The 16,851-nt window shown below is 43.1% G+C and overlaps 1 protein-coding gene across 1 annotated transcript in view; it reads left to right on the top strand.

The window, feature by feature from the left end:
* Window positions 1-16,851, top strand: part of Dock2 (dedicator of cytokinesis 2) — a 478,084-nt gene that overhangs the window by 103,612 nt on the left and 357,621 nt on the right. The window contains exon 23 of the mRNA XM_004637060.2: window positions 15,724-15,832. Within this exon, the coding sequence (XP_004637117.2) occupies window positions 15,724-15,832 (109 nt within the window). The remainder of the gene's footprint in view (window positions 1-15,723; window positions 15,833-16,851) is intronic.

The following is a 16,851-nucleotide window of genomic DNA, read 5'->3' as shown; positions in this document are numbered from 1 at the left end:
TTCCATTTACATCTTAGTATTTTTTTTTTCTAGTTTTTTTGAAGAATATCATTGATATTTTGATGGCGATTACATTGAATCCATAGATAGCTTTTGATAATATGATCATTGTAACAATGCCCATTCTGCCAACTCATGAATGTGGCAGCACTTTCTGTCTTCTAGTGTCTCTTTCATTTCTTCAGTATTCTGTAATTTTCATTGTAGATGTCTTTTATATCCTTTATTAGGTTTATTCCTAGGGATTTTTTTTTTTGAGACTATCACATGTAGTTTGTATCTTACCACTTTGCTGAATTTGCTTGTCAGATCTAAAAGTCTTCTGGTAGCTTTCAGTGTCTTCTGAAGATCACATCAGCTGCTAATAGGGATAATTTGACTGCCTCTTTTTTATTCGTATTTTTTATCTCTTTCTCTTTATTAATTAGTCTGAGTAAAATTATAAGTACTATATTTAACAGCTTGTATTCCTTAACTTTAATTTTCCCTTATCAGTTGAGCTCTGTGTGTGTGTGTGTGTGTGTGTGTGTGTGTGTGTGTCTGCTATTTTATTTTCTTCCCAAGAAAACTGGTTTCTTCCTATCATTCCTGAAGATGGTGCCAACCGGAGACTATTCTAAGGTTTTTTTTTCTTTTTTTTTTCAGAACCAAGGATTGAACTCAGGCCCTTGTGCTTGCCAGCAAGCGCTTATTTTACTGAGCCATCTCCCTGGTCCCCTAAAGTAAATTTTTTTATTTGTGGATGAAAACTAGTCACACAAAATTGCAAAAACTGGGTAAAGGATGTAGCTCAGCAGCACAGCACCTGCCAGGCAAGCTCAGGGTCCTGAGTTTGATTTCTGGTACCAAAATAAATGGATGGATAGATAGATGATAGATAGATAGATAGATGATAGATAGATAGATAGATAGATAGATAGATAGATAGATAGATAGATAGATAGATTGATTTGCAAAAACCGGGCCAGCCAAATACCTCAGTGGATTAAAGTGCCTGCAAGGAGGCACAGGGGCTGGGTTTTTGATCCCAGGGCCTGCCATGCCAGCCCCGCCCCTGGGGCATAATGAGATGCCAATTGAGACTAGGCTTGGTGGTGTGCGCCTGTAATCCCAGCACTTGGGAGGCTGTAAACAGGAGAATCACCATGAGTCCAATCTAGTAGTGAGGCCCTGAACACCCTATCGACTCTTTCCTAAAATACAGAAAATAAATAAATAAATAAATAAATTTGCAAAAACCAAAGCCAAAACACAGCCCAGAAGATTAGCATGTAGTAAGGCATTCTCAACGGACATGTGTTCTCCTTTGCTACCCAACACCAAGAACTGGGTAATGTACTTACTGTTAACTTCTGTGAAATAGATTTGTTTGTCTTCCTCTTTTAGGATGGAAATTCAAAAGGGCTAGAGATGTAGCTCAGTGGTGCAATGCTTGCTTGGCATGCAGGAAGCCTAGATTAGATCTCTGACACTACAGAGAAGAAAAAAGTAAAGCAAACAAAACAATGAAGGTATAACAAACTGAGAAATCAGTTTTACTTGAGGGCCTCCAATCAGCAGGCCCTGGGATCTAGAAGAATCACCTTTTTTATTTCTTTGCAGCCATCAAGACAGAAGTTTCAGGGCACTAGGGTTTGGCAGCTGCCTTCATAGGGAAGTTGACTTTATTCTGAAATACCCACAGTTTGACTTGGCTTTGTTTGTCCTGGGTGAATTACTTACTTTCTTGGCAGTTTGGTGGTTTATTTTAAATATATCTCTGATCCCTGTTTCCAGGTTATTTTCTGTAGCTCACTATCAGAAACAGGGATCTCCAGGCTTTATTCTGCCTGGCAGTCAGCGGACTCTTTCCACAGTTCAAACCAGGTCAGGGAAGAGCAGTGTCCTGCCTTCCTTGGGACCCACATCCCGAGACCTCCAGTGGATGTCTTAAGCTGTAGACAGTGCTGAACCCTGTATATTTTTCCCTGCATACACACATACCTATAATAAAGTTGAATTTATGAATTAATTACAGTAAGAGATTAATAACACTATTAGTAAAGGAACAATGACTCCATACTTTAATAAAAGTTATATCAATTATCTCTCTCTCTCTTTCTCTCTCCCTCTCTCATTCCCTCTTTCTCACCCTCCCTTTCTCACTCTCTGTGTCTGTCAGATGTGAACATCTTCTGATTGACCTTGACCAGGGGTAACTCAGTCGGTAAAAGACAAAACTTCAGAAAAGGGAAGACACTGATGCTTTCCTTGGAATTCTCTTAACTCCTGTCATTACTCTTCTTTGAGGAAAGGCCAACAGGAGGCCTGGAAGAGGCTGCTAGCCTGGCCCCTGTAGCCCCTCTGGTCTCCAGTCACCTGACCTCCCAAGTTTCTCCCTTCTGCATCCCATGGCCTTCATGAAGTCCTTCTGATATACCACGCTCCCTCTTGCTGCAGGGCCCGCGTCACTGCCGTTCTTGCCACCTGGCATGCGCTGCCCTCTCAGCTTCATCTCCTTTTCTCTCACTCACCTTTACTGCGTCATCTTAAGGGAGCCTGTCCCCATATATTCCAGCTAGGTCAAAGCTCCATATTACACCTGCACTGTCCACATTATTTGTCCTTGTAGCATGTGTTCCAGCTGCTGTTTTACTGTTTGGGTATCAATTTTTATATCTTGTTAGAGATTCTTTGACAACATAGTGATTGGTGGATAATAGATGCTCAGTACATTTTTGTTATTTGAATAAATTACCTCCTGGAAACCTTAAACACACCTGCTTGAGGAAGTAGAAGCAGCCATTCTCCTTCAGAGGCTGGTATTTTTCAGTGTTTCATCCCCTTGTTCCTGTGGCTTGCTTCCTGAGGTGACTTGATTGCTGTCCTCATTTAGTTTTAGGCCAGGTATGCACAGCTGGGGAAGCAAGTTCTGATAACTAACATGCAGATTCGGGTTAAAAGCTCACCCATTTCGGTCAGGGCACTTCTTCTTCTTCCTTCTTCCTTCTTCCTTCTTCCTTCTTCCTTCTTTCTTCTTTTTAAATCAGTATTTCCTCCTCTGATATGATTTGATGTGACACCTAGAGCAATCATCACTGCAGGTGAGCAGCAGGATGCGGCCCCTCCTAAACCTTAGAGGCCAACACAGGAGCACAGGAAGGCCCCACCCTTGCCAATGCCACAGCCTTTGTCTGCTGTGTGCCTCCCACAATCAGCATTTCTAAACCTGGCCTTTGGCTACTTCCGCTCCCCTTTTGGAAGGCCTCTGCTGGGCAGGCAGAAGGTGTGCCTTGTAGCTGTTCATGGCTAATCTCAGGGCCTGGAAATCTAAAGAAAGTACACAGCTTTTTACTGTGTGGGTGTTGCTCAACATCTTAAGAATTACTATATTCCAAGAGCCTATATCTTCTATAAGTCTTTCAATTTAGTATTTATTCTTGTTTACACTCAGCAACAACATACTACATGCAAGTTATGTGCATACTCTTCCATAAGACATGGCTCTTCTCTTTAGATACCTTAGTTGATAAGACAGGTTTATATTTGAAAAGCAGGTCATGTATTTGCTCAGTGGTAGACATGTGGTTTGACATTAGCAATCTAGTGTTTGTTTAACCTATCTATGAGTAGGTCTCTGTACCAGATGCTGAAAATATAACAGTGAGTTGGATAATCTCAGGCCTAGTCTTTAGGGACTTTTTAGTCTAGTTGGGAAGAGTCATTAAGTAGATAATTTTGTAGGTGCACATAAAGCCAGAGGAGGTCTACGAGATGCCCTGGAAACATGTAATATGGTCAGACCTTCCCAGAGGCATAGACAGGCCATGCTGAGGGGGTGGCATCTCAGCAGGGACCTGCACAAAGCTGAGTAGGTGTTGGTGGGTGAGAGGTAGAGGGTGTGGTAGGCGAAAGCTGTTGCTAACAGAGGAGCTCCCTGAGATCGGAGGAGACTTGACCCCATTGACTGTGGAAAGGCCAGGTGGCTGGAATTCAGGGGACACAGGACAGAGGGTGCAGAGGACACCTAGAGCTCACCACAGAGAGGAAGTGCAGTTCTTAAAGAGTTTTGACGGTTGTGCCACCATGGCAGGCATTATCCTCGAGGAAATGAAGAACTCTGACAGAATTCTGAGTGGGAAAATGCCGTGTTCACATTTGAGATTTTGAGAAAGAGCTCTCTGATTGTTGTGTAGAAAATGGGCTGAGAAGAGTGGCCAGGAGGATTTGGAGGTCAGTTCAGAGCCCTTACAAGCAGAGGCAATGGAGCTATGCAGACTGTGGGGCTGCTGCAGGGGGAGGGAACAATGACTCTCAGAGGCTGAATAATGGGGTCTTGAAAACCAAGTGCTACTTACGTTTTTCAAGATCCACTGCAGCTGGGCATGGGGACACACACGTGTAATCCCAGCTCTCTGGGACAGTGGGGCAGGAGAATCAAAAATTTGACCTTAGCCTGGGCAACTCCGGGAGGCCCTGTCTTAAAAATATATATATATATAAAAAAAAAAAAGAAAGAAAGAAAAGGGGCTGAGGATATACTTCTAGGTTTCATTCCTGCTACTCCTCTGCCCCATTTTTTTATTTTTTATTTTTTTGTGCCTTCTTAACACTGTGCATTGAGCTGGGTATCTTTTGGTCCCTTGGCGAAACTTGGGAACTGGAGAATAGGCAGTCTTGATCTTGTAAGCAGCATTCCTCATCCTGGTCCTTTGGAAATAGAAGCCAGTTGAGAATGCTGGAGACTTGGGGTTGTAGGTGTCCTTCAGTGGTAAAGTGCTTGCCCTGCATTTGCAGGGACCTCAGTGCTGCCCATGATCCCAAGCAAACAAAACCAGAAAGGAGTCGGGAGGTGTCCCTCTGTGATAACGTCATTCAGTTAGCGATGAAGGACCTGGGGCTGAATGACCTCCGTGGGTCACAGCCTTTCCTCCTCCCTGCGCTGCTTAGCGCTGATACAACCCAGGTCACAGCTCTGCCCGCTGTGTTGTTTTCTCTATCCCCACAGTGGGAAGGAAGAGAGCAACCCTAAGCCCCTCCTGTTCACTCAAATGATATGAACTTCAGTGTTTGAACTCAGTGTTTTCTCGAGTGTTCTGGAGTTTCAAGACTGAGTTGTACTGCACAGGTATTTTTAAAACTGGCCTATTAGTAAGGAAAATGTTAAAAATTCTATTTAACTACAAACACCAAAAATGTCAGGGCTCCCAGTGGAACAGGGCAGAAGGCCTGAGGTTAATTATCCCTCTCAAGAAGCCTGGACTCAAAGGACAAAGTTCGAATAGTCTTGCTATGACCGCAGTTTAGAGTAATAATAGCTTGACATTTCTTAGGCAATTGTCTCTGTAGCTGCAGCCTTGGCCCAAAGCAGAAAGCAGGTGAAAGTCAGCATCTCTGTGCTGTGGAGCGAGAGGAAAGCTCCCTCCAGGGGTCAGACCTTGGGCTAGAGCACCCCTGCTGCACTGGCTCCTAGTGTGAGAGCCAGGGCATTCAACAGGGGCTTTAAGGAGCGGGATTGCTGTAGAAAGGGGCTGGAGGCAAGGCACAGTCGCTGCGAGGGGGAGCAGCTCTCGTCTCAAAATAAACTGTCATGTTCACTTGTTCTGTCGTCACCGGTCCTACAGAAAAACCACTACTATTCTGGACTACTAGACTCTATTGGAATATTTTGCTGAGTTCACGTACCTACAATATTTAACTGACAATGGAATACCCTTCTCAGATAAAACTAAACAAAAAAGGGGATACAAATGAAGGACCATTTTGTATCTGTATATTCAAAATAGTTAGGATAGATATACAGCTACTTTCTCTTAATTCAGTGAAAAGAAAGATTTGTTCTAATAGTGTTTGTGGACAGGATATCATGTCTGCATCTTGTACAGTGAATAACCACTAAGACAACAATATGCAATGTATTAATTATTGAAACTGTCCTACTAATTGGTTTTGAAACTGTCTCATTGCTATTTGTTTCTCAATAAACTTATTAAAAATAAATTTCAGAAGAGCATATAAAAAGTAGATAATGCCACCATTGTCACAATACAGTCCCTTTTCCAGGAAGTAACTAAATTGTCAGTGAAGGCATAGATATTCAGATTTTACTATTTGCATTCCCTATACAGTTATTTTGGAGGTTTTTGTTGTCATCACTGACAAGATCTTGGAAACCTCCTAAGTTATTAAAAACTAGAGGGAAGAAAATGTATGAGATGGAGTAAAAGCCTAATTTCTTGGCATTTTGACTTTTAAACTAACTTTTCCAGAGAGAGAGAGAGAGAGAGAGAGAGAGAGAGAGAGAGAGAGAGAGCTTGAAGGAGGCTGAGGAGTCTTTGCTTCTCTTTCAAGGGGCTCCATCTGTATTGTTCTCTAAGCGTCTTGAACCGTGGAAGAGAGTGTGTGGGGGAACATGTGTGTGTGTTTCTATGCTTAGGAACATTGTTTGGGGAACATTCAATTTCTAATTATATCAGAGAAAGAAAGCTCTGAATAGCATTTTTCATGCTAATGGAGAAATTTACTTAAGTGCAGAATTATGCAACTCAGTTATCTTGCCAAATGACATAAAGTCTGCGGCTCCTCTCAGCAGAATGAAGGATGGTGTGGGGCCTGCATCTCACTTTATTCACAACTGAGAGTTCTTTCCGAAGCTTCTGCCTGCATCTTATTACCTACTTACTATTAATTTATTATACAGGGTTGCCATAATTTAAAATGAAAGTGAATATTTGAGGTGGCTTTTTTTCTTTCATTTCTTCCATACTGTTTACTTCTATTTTTCTTTTTTTCTATTCAGGCTGTTTATGCTACCACCTGAGGCAGGTTTTCTTCAGCAATTGCATTAATTTTTATGCATTCTCTAGTAACAATTTTCAAGGCAGTTTCTCCCCACGTGATGGGCTTGTCTTTTTCCTCTCACTCACTAATCCTTTCCTGGGGTCGTTCATCTCCACGACAAAGATTGTCCAGTGAAAGTTCTTGAGAGTTTGCCCTAGGTGTTGATTTCTCCTTAAATGTCAAACTCTGGGAAAAGAACAGCTTACACACAGATACTTTTGTTGCTGAGGAACAGTTGGCACCAGAATCTGGTCTCAGCCCTTCCTGTTAGCTGCTGTGGTATTAAGTGAAACAGTGCCTTCATGCGGGTCTCTGGCTGCCAGGACGCTGGATGGGTGACACTAGCCTTACTCTAATCGTCTAGCCTTTGGACACATTGCCTTTTTGATAGAGCTTTATACTCTTTTGCTTCTGGCAGCATAACTCCTTACATTTCTACTGTGTGATGCTTCCAAAGTGAATTTTCTCTGGTCACTGTGGAGCAACACCAAAACTCTGACTTTACTGCCGCAGAATGTCATATGTGAATCTGCAATTCCTCATTTATCTCAAGTTCATGGCCCTTGCAGGGTAGGGAAAAGTTCAGGATTGTGACAGCCGCTGTACAGGAAGTGCAGAGTTGGGCAGAAGACGTTCTCTTTTGTGGGCATTTTCCAGCCCTATCGCCCTGGCTTCACTGCTATTATTCTTGGTCCCTGGTAAAGACAGAAATTTGAGGGAAGGGAGAGGGAAGGAAAGAGAAAGTACACTTGATTTCTTGGCTGTAGGCTAAAAGAATTGTGATTTTCCTAGAGTAATCACTCTTCTGATACCAGAAATGGCCTGATGGTTCTTTCTGTAAAGTCACTAGTTTACACCCACTCTAATAGGGTTGATGATTGGCCCAGACCTGGGAGTATCAGCTAAGCCACCTTGGGTTTAGAGCTTGATTGGAAGAAAGCTGACAGCCAGCCCTGTAGTCTTCCTTTGGTGGTCCCAGAATGTCATCCCCTGGGCAGAAGGTGCTTCCCTGTTCACTTGCTTTGGCTCCTGGCTGGCTGCATTTGGCTCTGTTCATTGTAGGCAGTTTTACCTACAATGAACCATCAAGCCATTTCTGGTATCTGAAGAGTGATTACTCTAGGAAAAAAAAAGTGCTCCAGTAGGAATAGCTCAGCTGCTCTGACTGAGTTAATGATATGCACAGTGTGTATATCATTGGTTAAGGGGTGAAACTTGGATCTAGAGACACTTATAGGCTAAAATTCTGGCTCTGCCAATGATTGAGTGATCTTGAACAAATTATGCAACCTAACTGGCCCTCCATTTTCTTATTTATTTAATGGTAATGACACTTATATCATGTGATTGCTACATGGATCAAAGGCACAGATATTTACAAAGCACAGGGTATCCTGCTTGGTACATAATAAATAGCAGCGATTGAAGGTAATAGTTCTTATAATAAAGTGGTAATAGTAATCAATACTGCATAGTCAAAGATAATGTTGAATTATTTTTATTGTGTTTTATAACCATTAAAATAAAAAGAAATAAATTTTTTTAAAAAACTATCACATATCCTAATATTACTACTAAAAAAAAAAGATGTTACTATTATCTTTAAGATCTCATATAGGAGGACTTACAATTAGCTACCTGCAATGAGTTCTAGATTTCCAAGACATTTCTATGGAGTCACAAAAAAGGTCCTGAGATTGCTTTACTCCGTGAGTCACCATTTGTGAATGCATTTGTTTGGAATTAACCTTTGATGTCTCAGGCTTGTTGCTATTTGTGGAGATGTTATGAGGAAAACCACCTTGATCTCTGCATGGAGCTTGATCTGTCTACATAAAGCTTCTGCTTTAAGGAAGAAGAGGACAAGTAATAGATGAAGTGTTAGGGGCCAGGGACCTACTTCAGCAGCATAGTGCCCACTTGGCAGGTGCAAGGTCCTGAGTTTGAGTCCCAGTACCAAAACAAGAAAAGAATAAAGTGTTAGCTATAATCCTAGCACTTGGGAGGCTGATGCAAGAGGATCTTCATGAGTTTGAGGGCAGCCTGAACTACACAGAGAGTCTCTCTCTCTCTCTCTCTCTCTCTCTCTCTCTCTCTCTCTCTCTGAGACACACACATAGGCACACACACACAAAATGCTAAGTAGGAATAGCTCAGCTGCTATGACACTGAGTTAATGATATGCTCAGTGTGTATCATCACCTAAGCAAATTCCCTAAGCAAGTGGCCCCTTTCTGTGATATTCTTGAGTGCCCAGCCTCATATCTGGGGGCACAAAGGTATCCTGACTTGCATACAAAATAACAAAATGGTGTAATGACTTCATAGTTTGAATAACTTTGCTCCATTCTATATAAGATCATAGATTGAGTGATCTTGAACAAATTATGCAACCTAAAATGGACCTTTAAAAAAAGCTTTTTTAAAATGGACCTTTCATTTCAAAAAGCTTTTAATTTTGTTTTTCTCCTGGGCTCCTATGAAATCAGTCAGGTACGTGTCTCACCAGAAACAATTTTAGGCAAAGACGTGATGGGATGAGGATAGAGGGGTGCTGGCTGGGGTTGCTGAGAAGGAAGGGGTAAATGGGGGCACAGGATAGCAGGAGTAATGGCATGGGAGGGGTGGACACTGAAGGCAGGTGTCACCAATAGGTGACAATGCTATGGTCAGTGTCAGCCGTAGTTCTGGCTCTCTCTGGGCTTCAGTCCCCTTGTTCATGTCTTCCTTCCTCATAAATAAGTTATAGACAGTGACCATCCCCATCAAAGAGCCGGTGCGCAGGGAGAAGTTAACACAGAGGCCGGGCCTGAGGAAGAGCTCGGTGGTGCTCTCACACTTTCACTGCTCATATCCCAGCAAGTACGGCGATAAGTGAGTAGCCTGCGCTTGGCCCCAGGGCAGCGCTTGGCAGATGCTGAGTAAGTGGCAGTCTTTATGGAGGTGTTGATCTTTTTCTCCATCATATTCAGTGTATTAGTCAGGGTTTTACTAGAGGGACAGATACAATATAAGGAGTAGATGTCACACAGATGTACAGATGTATAAGAAATTATAAGATTGGCTTAGGATGTGGAAGCGTGCAGAGGGCGTCTGCACACCTGAGACTGAAGGATTCAGTCCAAGATCTGAAGCTCCCTGCAGTGTTCTGTGCAAGTCTCTACCAGTCGACCGATGGGGCTTGTGCCAGAAGCCAGGAGATGTCTAAGCTGACTGTAAAGACTGAAGTTTCTCCAAGGAAGTGGAATGTGGAATCCTTCCTCAACCCCTTTATATGCCCTTTTTGTGCTGAGTCACTCTAGGGCGGGCCCTCCCCACCTAGGGGCCGCCCTCCCCACCAAACAGGATGAGAAACCTCCCAGGTGATCCAGCCAAGTTGACAGGATGTGTCAATGATTGGAAAATCCCATACAGTGAAACTTTGGTTTATGCAAAAGAATGTCACTCTTGTATAAAGTTAGCTTAAGCCTATGTATATAAGGTACTTATGAACCACAAGCTAATTTCCTACTTAGACTTGAGCTCAACCCTAAGATTAGGTAAGAATTATAAAACCCAAAAAATATCCCAGATCTGAAACACTCCTTCTAGTCCTACTTTTGCATAAGTGGTACTCTATCTATCTATCTATCTATATCTATATCTATCTATCTATCTATCTATCTATCTATCTATCATCTATCTATATTTAGAACAAGTTTGTGGGGCTTGTATTATTTTACTAATTGAAAAAGAAATGAGCCTTAGAGAGAAAGTGATATAGCCAAGGTTACCCACTTAGTGATACAGCAGGGTTTGGAATACAGAAAGTCTCAGTGAAACTTTTATTTTGCCTCAGAGAAACAGAGGAGCAGTCAAGGGGGTGTCTGGAGGCCTAGAGCAGCAGATGGGAAGTGGGTGAGGTATGGGAAGCAAAATAGGGCCAGCGCAGCAAGAGATCCCTGCCTCTGGATCTGAGGTCAGTTTCCCCTCACTTGCCACAGTTGAAGGTCGTTTTGGTTAGATTCCACCCCTGTGGGCTGCTGGCCTGAGGCTTGCATCTCAGCTAGGGCTGAGGCCTTATATACCTGGATGACAGGGGTGACTGCCGTGAAGCACTGTCCCACCGCACGGGGCGCCATGTGTGCATTTCGGGAGCACTCAGCCGAGCGCAGTGTCTCCTTGATGAATCGCATAGGAGCTGAGTACCGCTATATTTGTCCAAGCCCCGGGAGCCAGAGCATCGGCTGTGGTCAGACACAGATGCCCAGAGCAGCGCCTCTCAGCTTGCTCCAGTTTTGCTTGTGGTCAGGGCCTTAGGGCCCTTCGGTAATTTGTGCTCTGGCACGATCAGCTTATTTCTCAAGTATCGTTTCTGGGCTGGAAAGGATGTTTCTCGCCTGAAGCTACAGCAGAGAGCGAGCCCTAAAAAGAACACAGAAGCTACGTCTGCAGCGCTTTTGACTTCAAGGCCACGCTGAGAGCAGCACAGACAGGGCCGGGGAGATAGCTCAGTAGAATAAGTGCCTGCCTGTCAGGTGCAGGGTCCTGAGTTCAATCCCTGGTACTGCAAAAAAAACCAAGCAAACAAACAGCAGCAACAACAACAAACAGTGTAAATAAACACAGACAGCCGAGGCACCACACTGCCTTTCAGATCACTCAGGGCAAGTTGCACCATGCTGGGTTACCCCACTGTCATATTCCTTCCTTATTCCCTAAGACCCATTTTTTTGACCTCTTGTTACCTGAAGCCCCCTTTCCTTACACTCAGATTAGAGAGTTTGCCAACAGGAGCACTTGGATGATCGGAAGCCAGCAACAGTAAGAATCGCCAGTGTTTGCTTAATGCTAGTTAAATGCTAGCTAAAGTATGAAGTGTTTGAGAGACATTGTCTGATGTTTTTTAACCTCAAAATAGATCTTTGGGTGAGCATTGTACCTTCATTTTACCAATAAAGGAAACCAAATTTCAGGAAAATGAGTTGACTGAGCCTACACTGCCAGTACATGGCTGCAGAGAGATAAACAGGCTTTCTTCTCTTTCTTCCCAATGGTAGCAGTATCTGCTGGCTTCTCTTTCCATTCCCAGCTAGTCCATCTCCTTAATGCTGTACATATGTACATATAAGGTACTGCATACATACATACATATATAAATACACATAATGTACTATACATAATGTACTATATATATATACACATAGGTATATGCTAGATATACAATGTACCAGATACATATGCATGTCATTAACACACCTATATAGGTATTATATATATAATATCATATATAGGAATTATATATGCATTGTATATATTTATATAAACATTATATATATCCTTTTTAACATTTATGAATCTTGCTTAAGTGCAGAATATATTTCCATCCCCAGATTTGAGCATGTCATATAGGTACTTAGCTTGTAATGTGAAAAACAGAAAGAGACTTGATTCTTCCTGGGGCGTGAGCCCCTGCCTCTGCTTCATGGGATTGGTGTGATCTGCCTTCTCTTGCTAGGTTCTTGGAGCTAGAAGAAGAATGGTGAATTCGAGTTTATGCTCCGCCATGGATAACGTCCATGACAGAGCAAACCACATCCCTTTTGCTAATGGAAACTAAATTCAGTTTCCTATGAAGTTCATAGTCGAGTGGAAAGCCTTGAGTTGTTGTTATATATAATCTAAAGATTTCTTTTACTTCTATTTCTCACCTCCAAATAATATTAAAACAGTAGTGCAAGTCACATCCCACTCTGACCCTCTCTCCCTCTGTCCACTAAGAGCACAGACCAAGTGCTCGCTTGCTGGACTTCCCATGAGCTCTTCACTTCAAACCCACAACAGGGAGCTGCGGGAAGAAGCTCATTCCATTTTGCTAAGTTCTGACTAGAGAAGCTCACAAGGAGACCAACCAGGGTGAGCCTGAATAGAAAGGAGAATTTACTGTAAGGGTACTTTTACAGCTACAAAATCTGAAAACAGTACTGGGAGCCACAGGAGCTTCAGTGATCTATTTAGCAGAAGTATAAGAACATCCCACCAGTGTACTAGCATTTAGGTAGTTCCCAACAAAGTCTCCTTTTTATGTTTCTCTGTTGAAAATGGCAAATTCCAGAGAGAGCAACAGAACTGTCATGCCACCCAGTCACAGAGGGTGGGGATAGCTTGGGTAAGTCATTCAGCAGAAGCATGTTGGTGAGACCATGCTTGTGAGTGGGGCCAGTGGTCCCCAGCCCCAGGAAGATGATCTTTTCAGAACTGTTGTACCACACACAAGCATATACAAAGGGGACACATATAGGAAGAGCCTTTCTGTGGATAAGCACATGGGCTCCAGGGTCTGGGTAGTAAGTACGGGGCAGGGGAGATAGTGAGCAGACTCTGTTCAGACCAGTAACAGCCATTCAGATATAGTTTATTAAACATTTTCAGGTAGCCATGGGTAGTAAGAAAGATAAAAGCGATTATGAGGCCAAAGATTTGAAGGATGAACTAACCACCAGCTTGTGGAAAAGAAAAAGTCCCATCTCAGAAAGTCACCACCATAAGATTGAGTTTAGGTTCTGTCTTCCCTGTCAGATAAAGTATAGAACAGGATTCAAAGCTTTCTACTTTAGTGGTGTATCAGCCTGTTTCTCTTGCTACAATGAGTTATGCCAGGTCCAGCAGTTTTGTAGAGGTTTATCTGCCTCACAGTTCTGGAAGTTCAAAGGTCACAGCGTTGATACTGGCTTGGTTCCAGTGAAGACCTCATAGTGGATGGCACCATGGCTGGAGCACAGGCAAAGGGAGACATCACATGGCAAGACAGGAAGCCAGCCTGTGACTAGGTCCCAAGGGAATGACAGTAATCCTTTCTCCCAGGGCGGCTTCCAGTGACCTAATGACCTCACCTCTTCAAGTTCTCACCACTTCTCATGTAGGCATACTGGGAACCAAGCTTTTAAACTACCATCCAAACTATAGCAGGTGGAACTTGAGCAAGTTTCACTCTTTCAAGAATTTTCTATTTACTTGTCTATGTAGTGGAGATGACAGCAATGTTAATGCTTCTACCCATACAATTAATGAGACAGCTATGAAACTTCATTAAGAACCAAGTGTCGTGCTAGCCCTCTCAGTGTAAACTGGTCACCTCACAGTTCCTTGACACAGTTCTGTGATGGCGTGCCTTGTGCAGGTGAGAAATCAAGGCCTGTAGAAATTAAGATAGCTCAGAGACTGCTGCACAAAGTGAGGGGTTACAGAGCTAGATGAATGTGTTTGAATTTTTGCCTCTAATGCTCACTGAGATTGTATCCTAGGGCAGGAGCTAAAGCCGTCAGTCCATTAAATGGGATCTGATATCCACCTGAGCAGTGCAACAGCACAGTGATGCTCTGTGCTGTCTACCCTGTTCTGACTGCTAGGCAGAGATGTGAACTCAGAGCAAGGAGGTTCAGGAAGGAGTAGAGCAAAGAGGGGGGAGGAATAAACTACATGCAGCGGAAGTGAATGAAGGAGCCTGAGGCCCAAGGCCACTCAGGACTTTGGGCTTGCCTTCACAGCTTTAGTACTATGACCTTGAATCAGACAAGGGGAAGGTAGGCAGCAATGGCTGGGTCCCCATAACAGCCTGAAGCATCCAGGACTGGATTTCCCTTCAGCTGCTTATGGGGTAGGGTGAGGTGGGGCTTCAGAGAGGATTAGTGAGGAAAAGGAGGGGAGGGGAGGAGAAAGAGTGAGAGAGAAATGGTAGGGAAAAAGGAAGAGACACTGAGAGGAAAACAAGAGAGATAAAAACATAGGGATGTATAGAGAGAAAGTGATTCCTGCAAAGATGATAAACAGAGAGAGAGTTAGGGCCAGGGAGAGGTGGTAGAGAGAAGAGGTAAGGAGGAGGGCGAGAGGCTGGATGAGGATTTGTGAGGGGCCTGTGCCATGGCTGACAGAGCAAGCAAATCTGTTAAATGTGTCAGTGCTTTATCTAAGGAAAGCACCTTTACCAAAGCCCAGGCCTCCAACAAGTTTTTGATATGGAGAGCTGTGACAGAAGAGACTCTCTTTATCTGAACGAGAGACCAGAGTGCTCTTCTGTGTTTTTCCCTCTGGCTACCACAGATTAGACTGTGGATGTTTCATGGCTTGTGATGAAAGCTTGTTTGGTGAAGCCTTGGACTGAGCAATGCTGCTAGGGCTAGAGGAAGGAACTGATAAGACACAGGGCCTGATTTTATATGAAAGATGGTTTCTAGGCAGCTACATGTGTGTATGAGGCAAAGCACCAAAACTACTTAGAGTGATGCACATAACGTATAATAGCAGCTTATCTCCTCATGTGGATTAAGGAGAAGTCTTGCTTTCTAAATTATGTAATCCTGCTAGGCTTACATTATTGTTTTTTACAATAACATAGGGTCTTTACCAATCAAGGCAACATGCATTTGAATGAGGCCATAAGGACAATCCTAAAAGGAGAGAGCAGGAAAATATTGTGACCAGAATAGGAATTCTGTTGCCAGAATCATGAAAAGAATTAGGTTTGGGAATTGAGGTACCACAGTATTTCTCTTTGATGTTTTAAGGAGCCTGTGAAAATCCACTGACCACAATCCCTCCTCTAATTTTAGCAAGAAGAAAAATTATTACTGTTCTCTCCACTCAGATAACATTCATTTCCTCTGAGATTCTTCAAGGTTAAAAAAAATGTGGGGGAATGGATTTATTATACCCCACTGAGGGAATGAGGTTGGTTCATGGTAGTGGGTGTGAGGTTTTTCCCTTAAGTGAATTATGTACAGCACGACTCCTGACCAACCCCTTTTCCCTTGAAGGTCCCATCCTTCCTTTTTTCTTTTAAATTTTAAATGAAGGTTGGAGCTGGTATGTACTTTCAAAGGTACTGCTTGTTAACTCAAGAAGTGACCTGGGTGTGTCTTCTTTCAGGCTTTATGAAGGCAAAGAACAGATGGAGTTTGAAGAATCCATGAGGCGGCTTTTTGAATCCATCAACAACCTGATGAAAAGTCAGTATAAAACCACCATCCTTCTACAGGTTGGTGTACACGGCAAAAGAAGCATCTTTTCTTCCCTTTGCAGTTCACAAACTAACAGCACATGCAGATAAGGTCTACTTTTGGTCAAGGATGCAGCTTAGTGTTAGCTGAAAGCCTGGTTTAAGGTTCATGAAGACCACTCACTGGCTTCCTGTGTTACCAGGGACTGGATGAGTAGATTCTTGGCAGGGGTTCTTTCCAGGTTCTTGGTGTCCTGAGCTGCAAATTAGACAAGACATGTGGAAGAGATTGTGAAGTTCTAGATTTATTAAAGGTAGAATAAGAAGTATGCTTCATAGAGTGAGAGAGGGCCAATTAAAGGTAGGAGAGGAAGCATCTTCGGAGAGTGAGTATACTCACAGCAGCCACATGTTTAGCAAATGTCTTTTATATCCTTCCATTCTTCAGGCTGAGATCAAGATCTAGACCATCCTATTAAAACCCTGATTGATTTTATGCCAGAAGAATTGAAGGTAGCACTTTCTGGCCGGTGCTAGGTCCAAGTCCTTTCTGCTCCTGTGCTCTGGATGTGTCATTGACATATCATGCCTACTTGCTCAGCCAGTTGGCCACACCCTAATCTTCTGCCTCACTCAGGGCAAGTGAAAGTAGATGAAATATTTGTTTTACATGGATTTAGGATTCAGTAATAGCTCTGAAGCTTTTGTTAGCTAGAAGGAAATAAGTCACAGTTGATCCAGTTCTAATGTAGAGAATAGGAAGGTAGCAGTCCTTTAAATTAGGGCTCTAGCAGTCCACTTTTTATTCTCCCTACCAAAAACTGAGATCTCTTTGGGGCTTAAAGAACCTCCTCAACACACAAGATGTATGTACAGAGAGCGGTAGTCTACAGTAGTTGCTCCTGATGCCCATCTGCAAATGGTTTCAACTCTAAGCAACTCTGAAGGTTTTCCCCTGCTTGAGAAAAGAGCTTAGCAGCAGCATCTGAATGGTGACACTTTTGAGGGGCTACTGTCACAGAACTGCTTCACAGGCATTGGGCTAAGGATCTCAGGTA

The sequence above is a fragment of the Octodon degus genome, unplaced genomic scaffold (genome assembly GCF_000260255.1).
Source record: "Octodon degus isolate 3935 unplaced genomic scaffold, OctDeg1.0 scaffold00085, whole genome shotgun sequence".
Lineage (NCBI taxonomy): Eukaryota > Metazoa > Chordata > Mammalia > Rodentia > Octodontidae > Octodon > Octodon degus.
The sequence above is the reverse complement of the archived record's forward strand: the minus strand, read 5'-3'. Positions and strand labels throughout refer to the sequence as shown.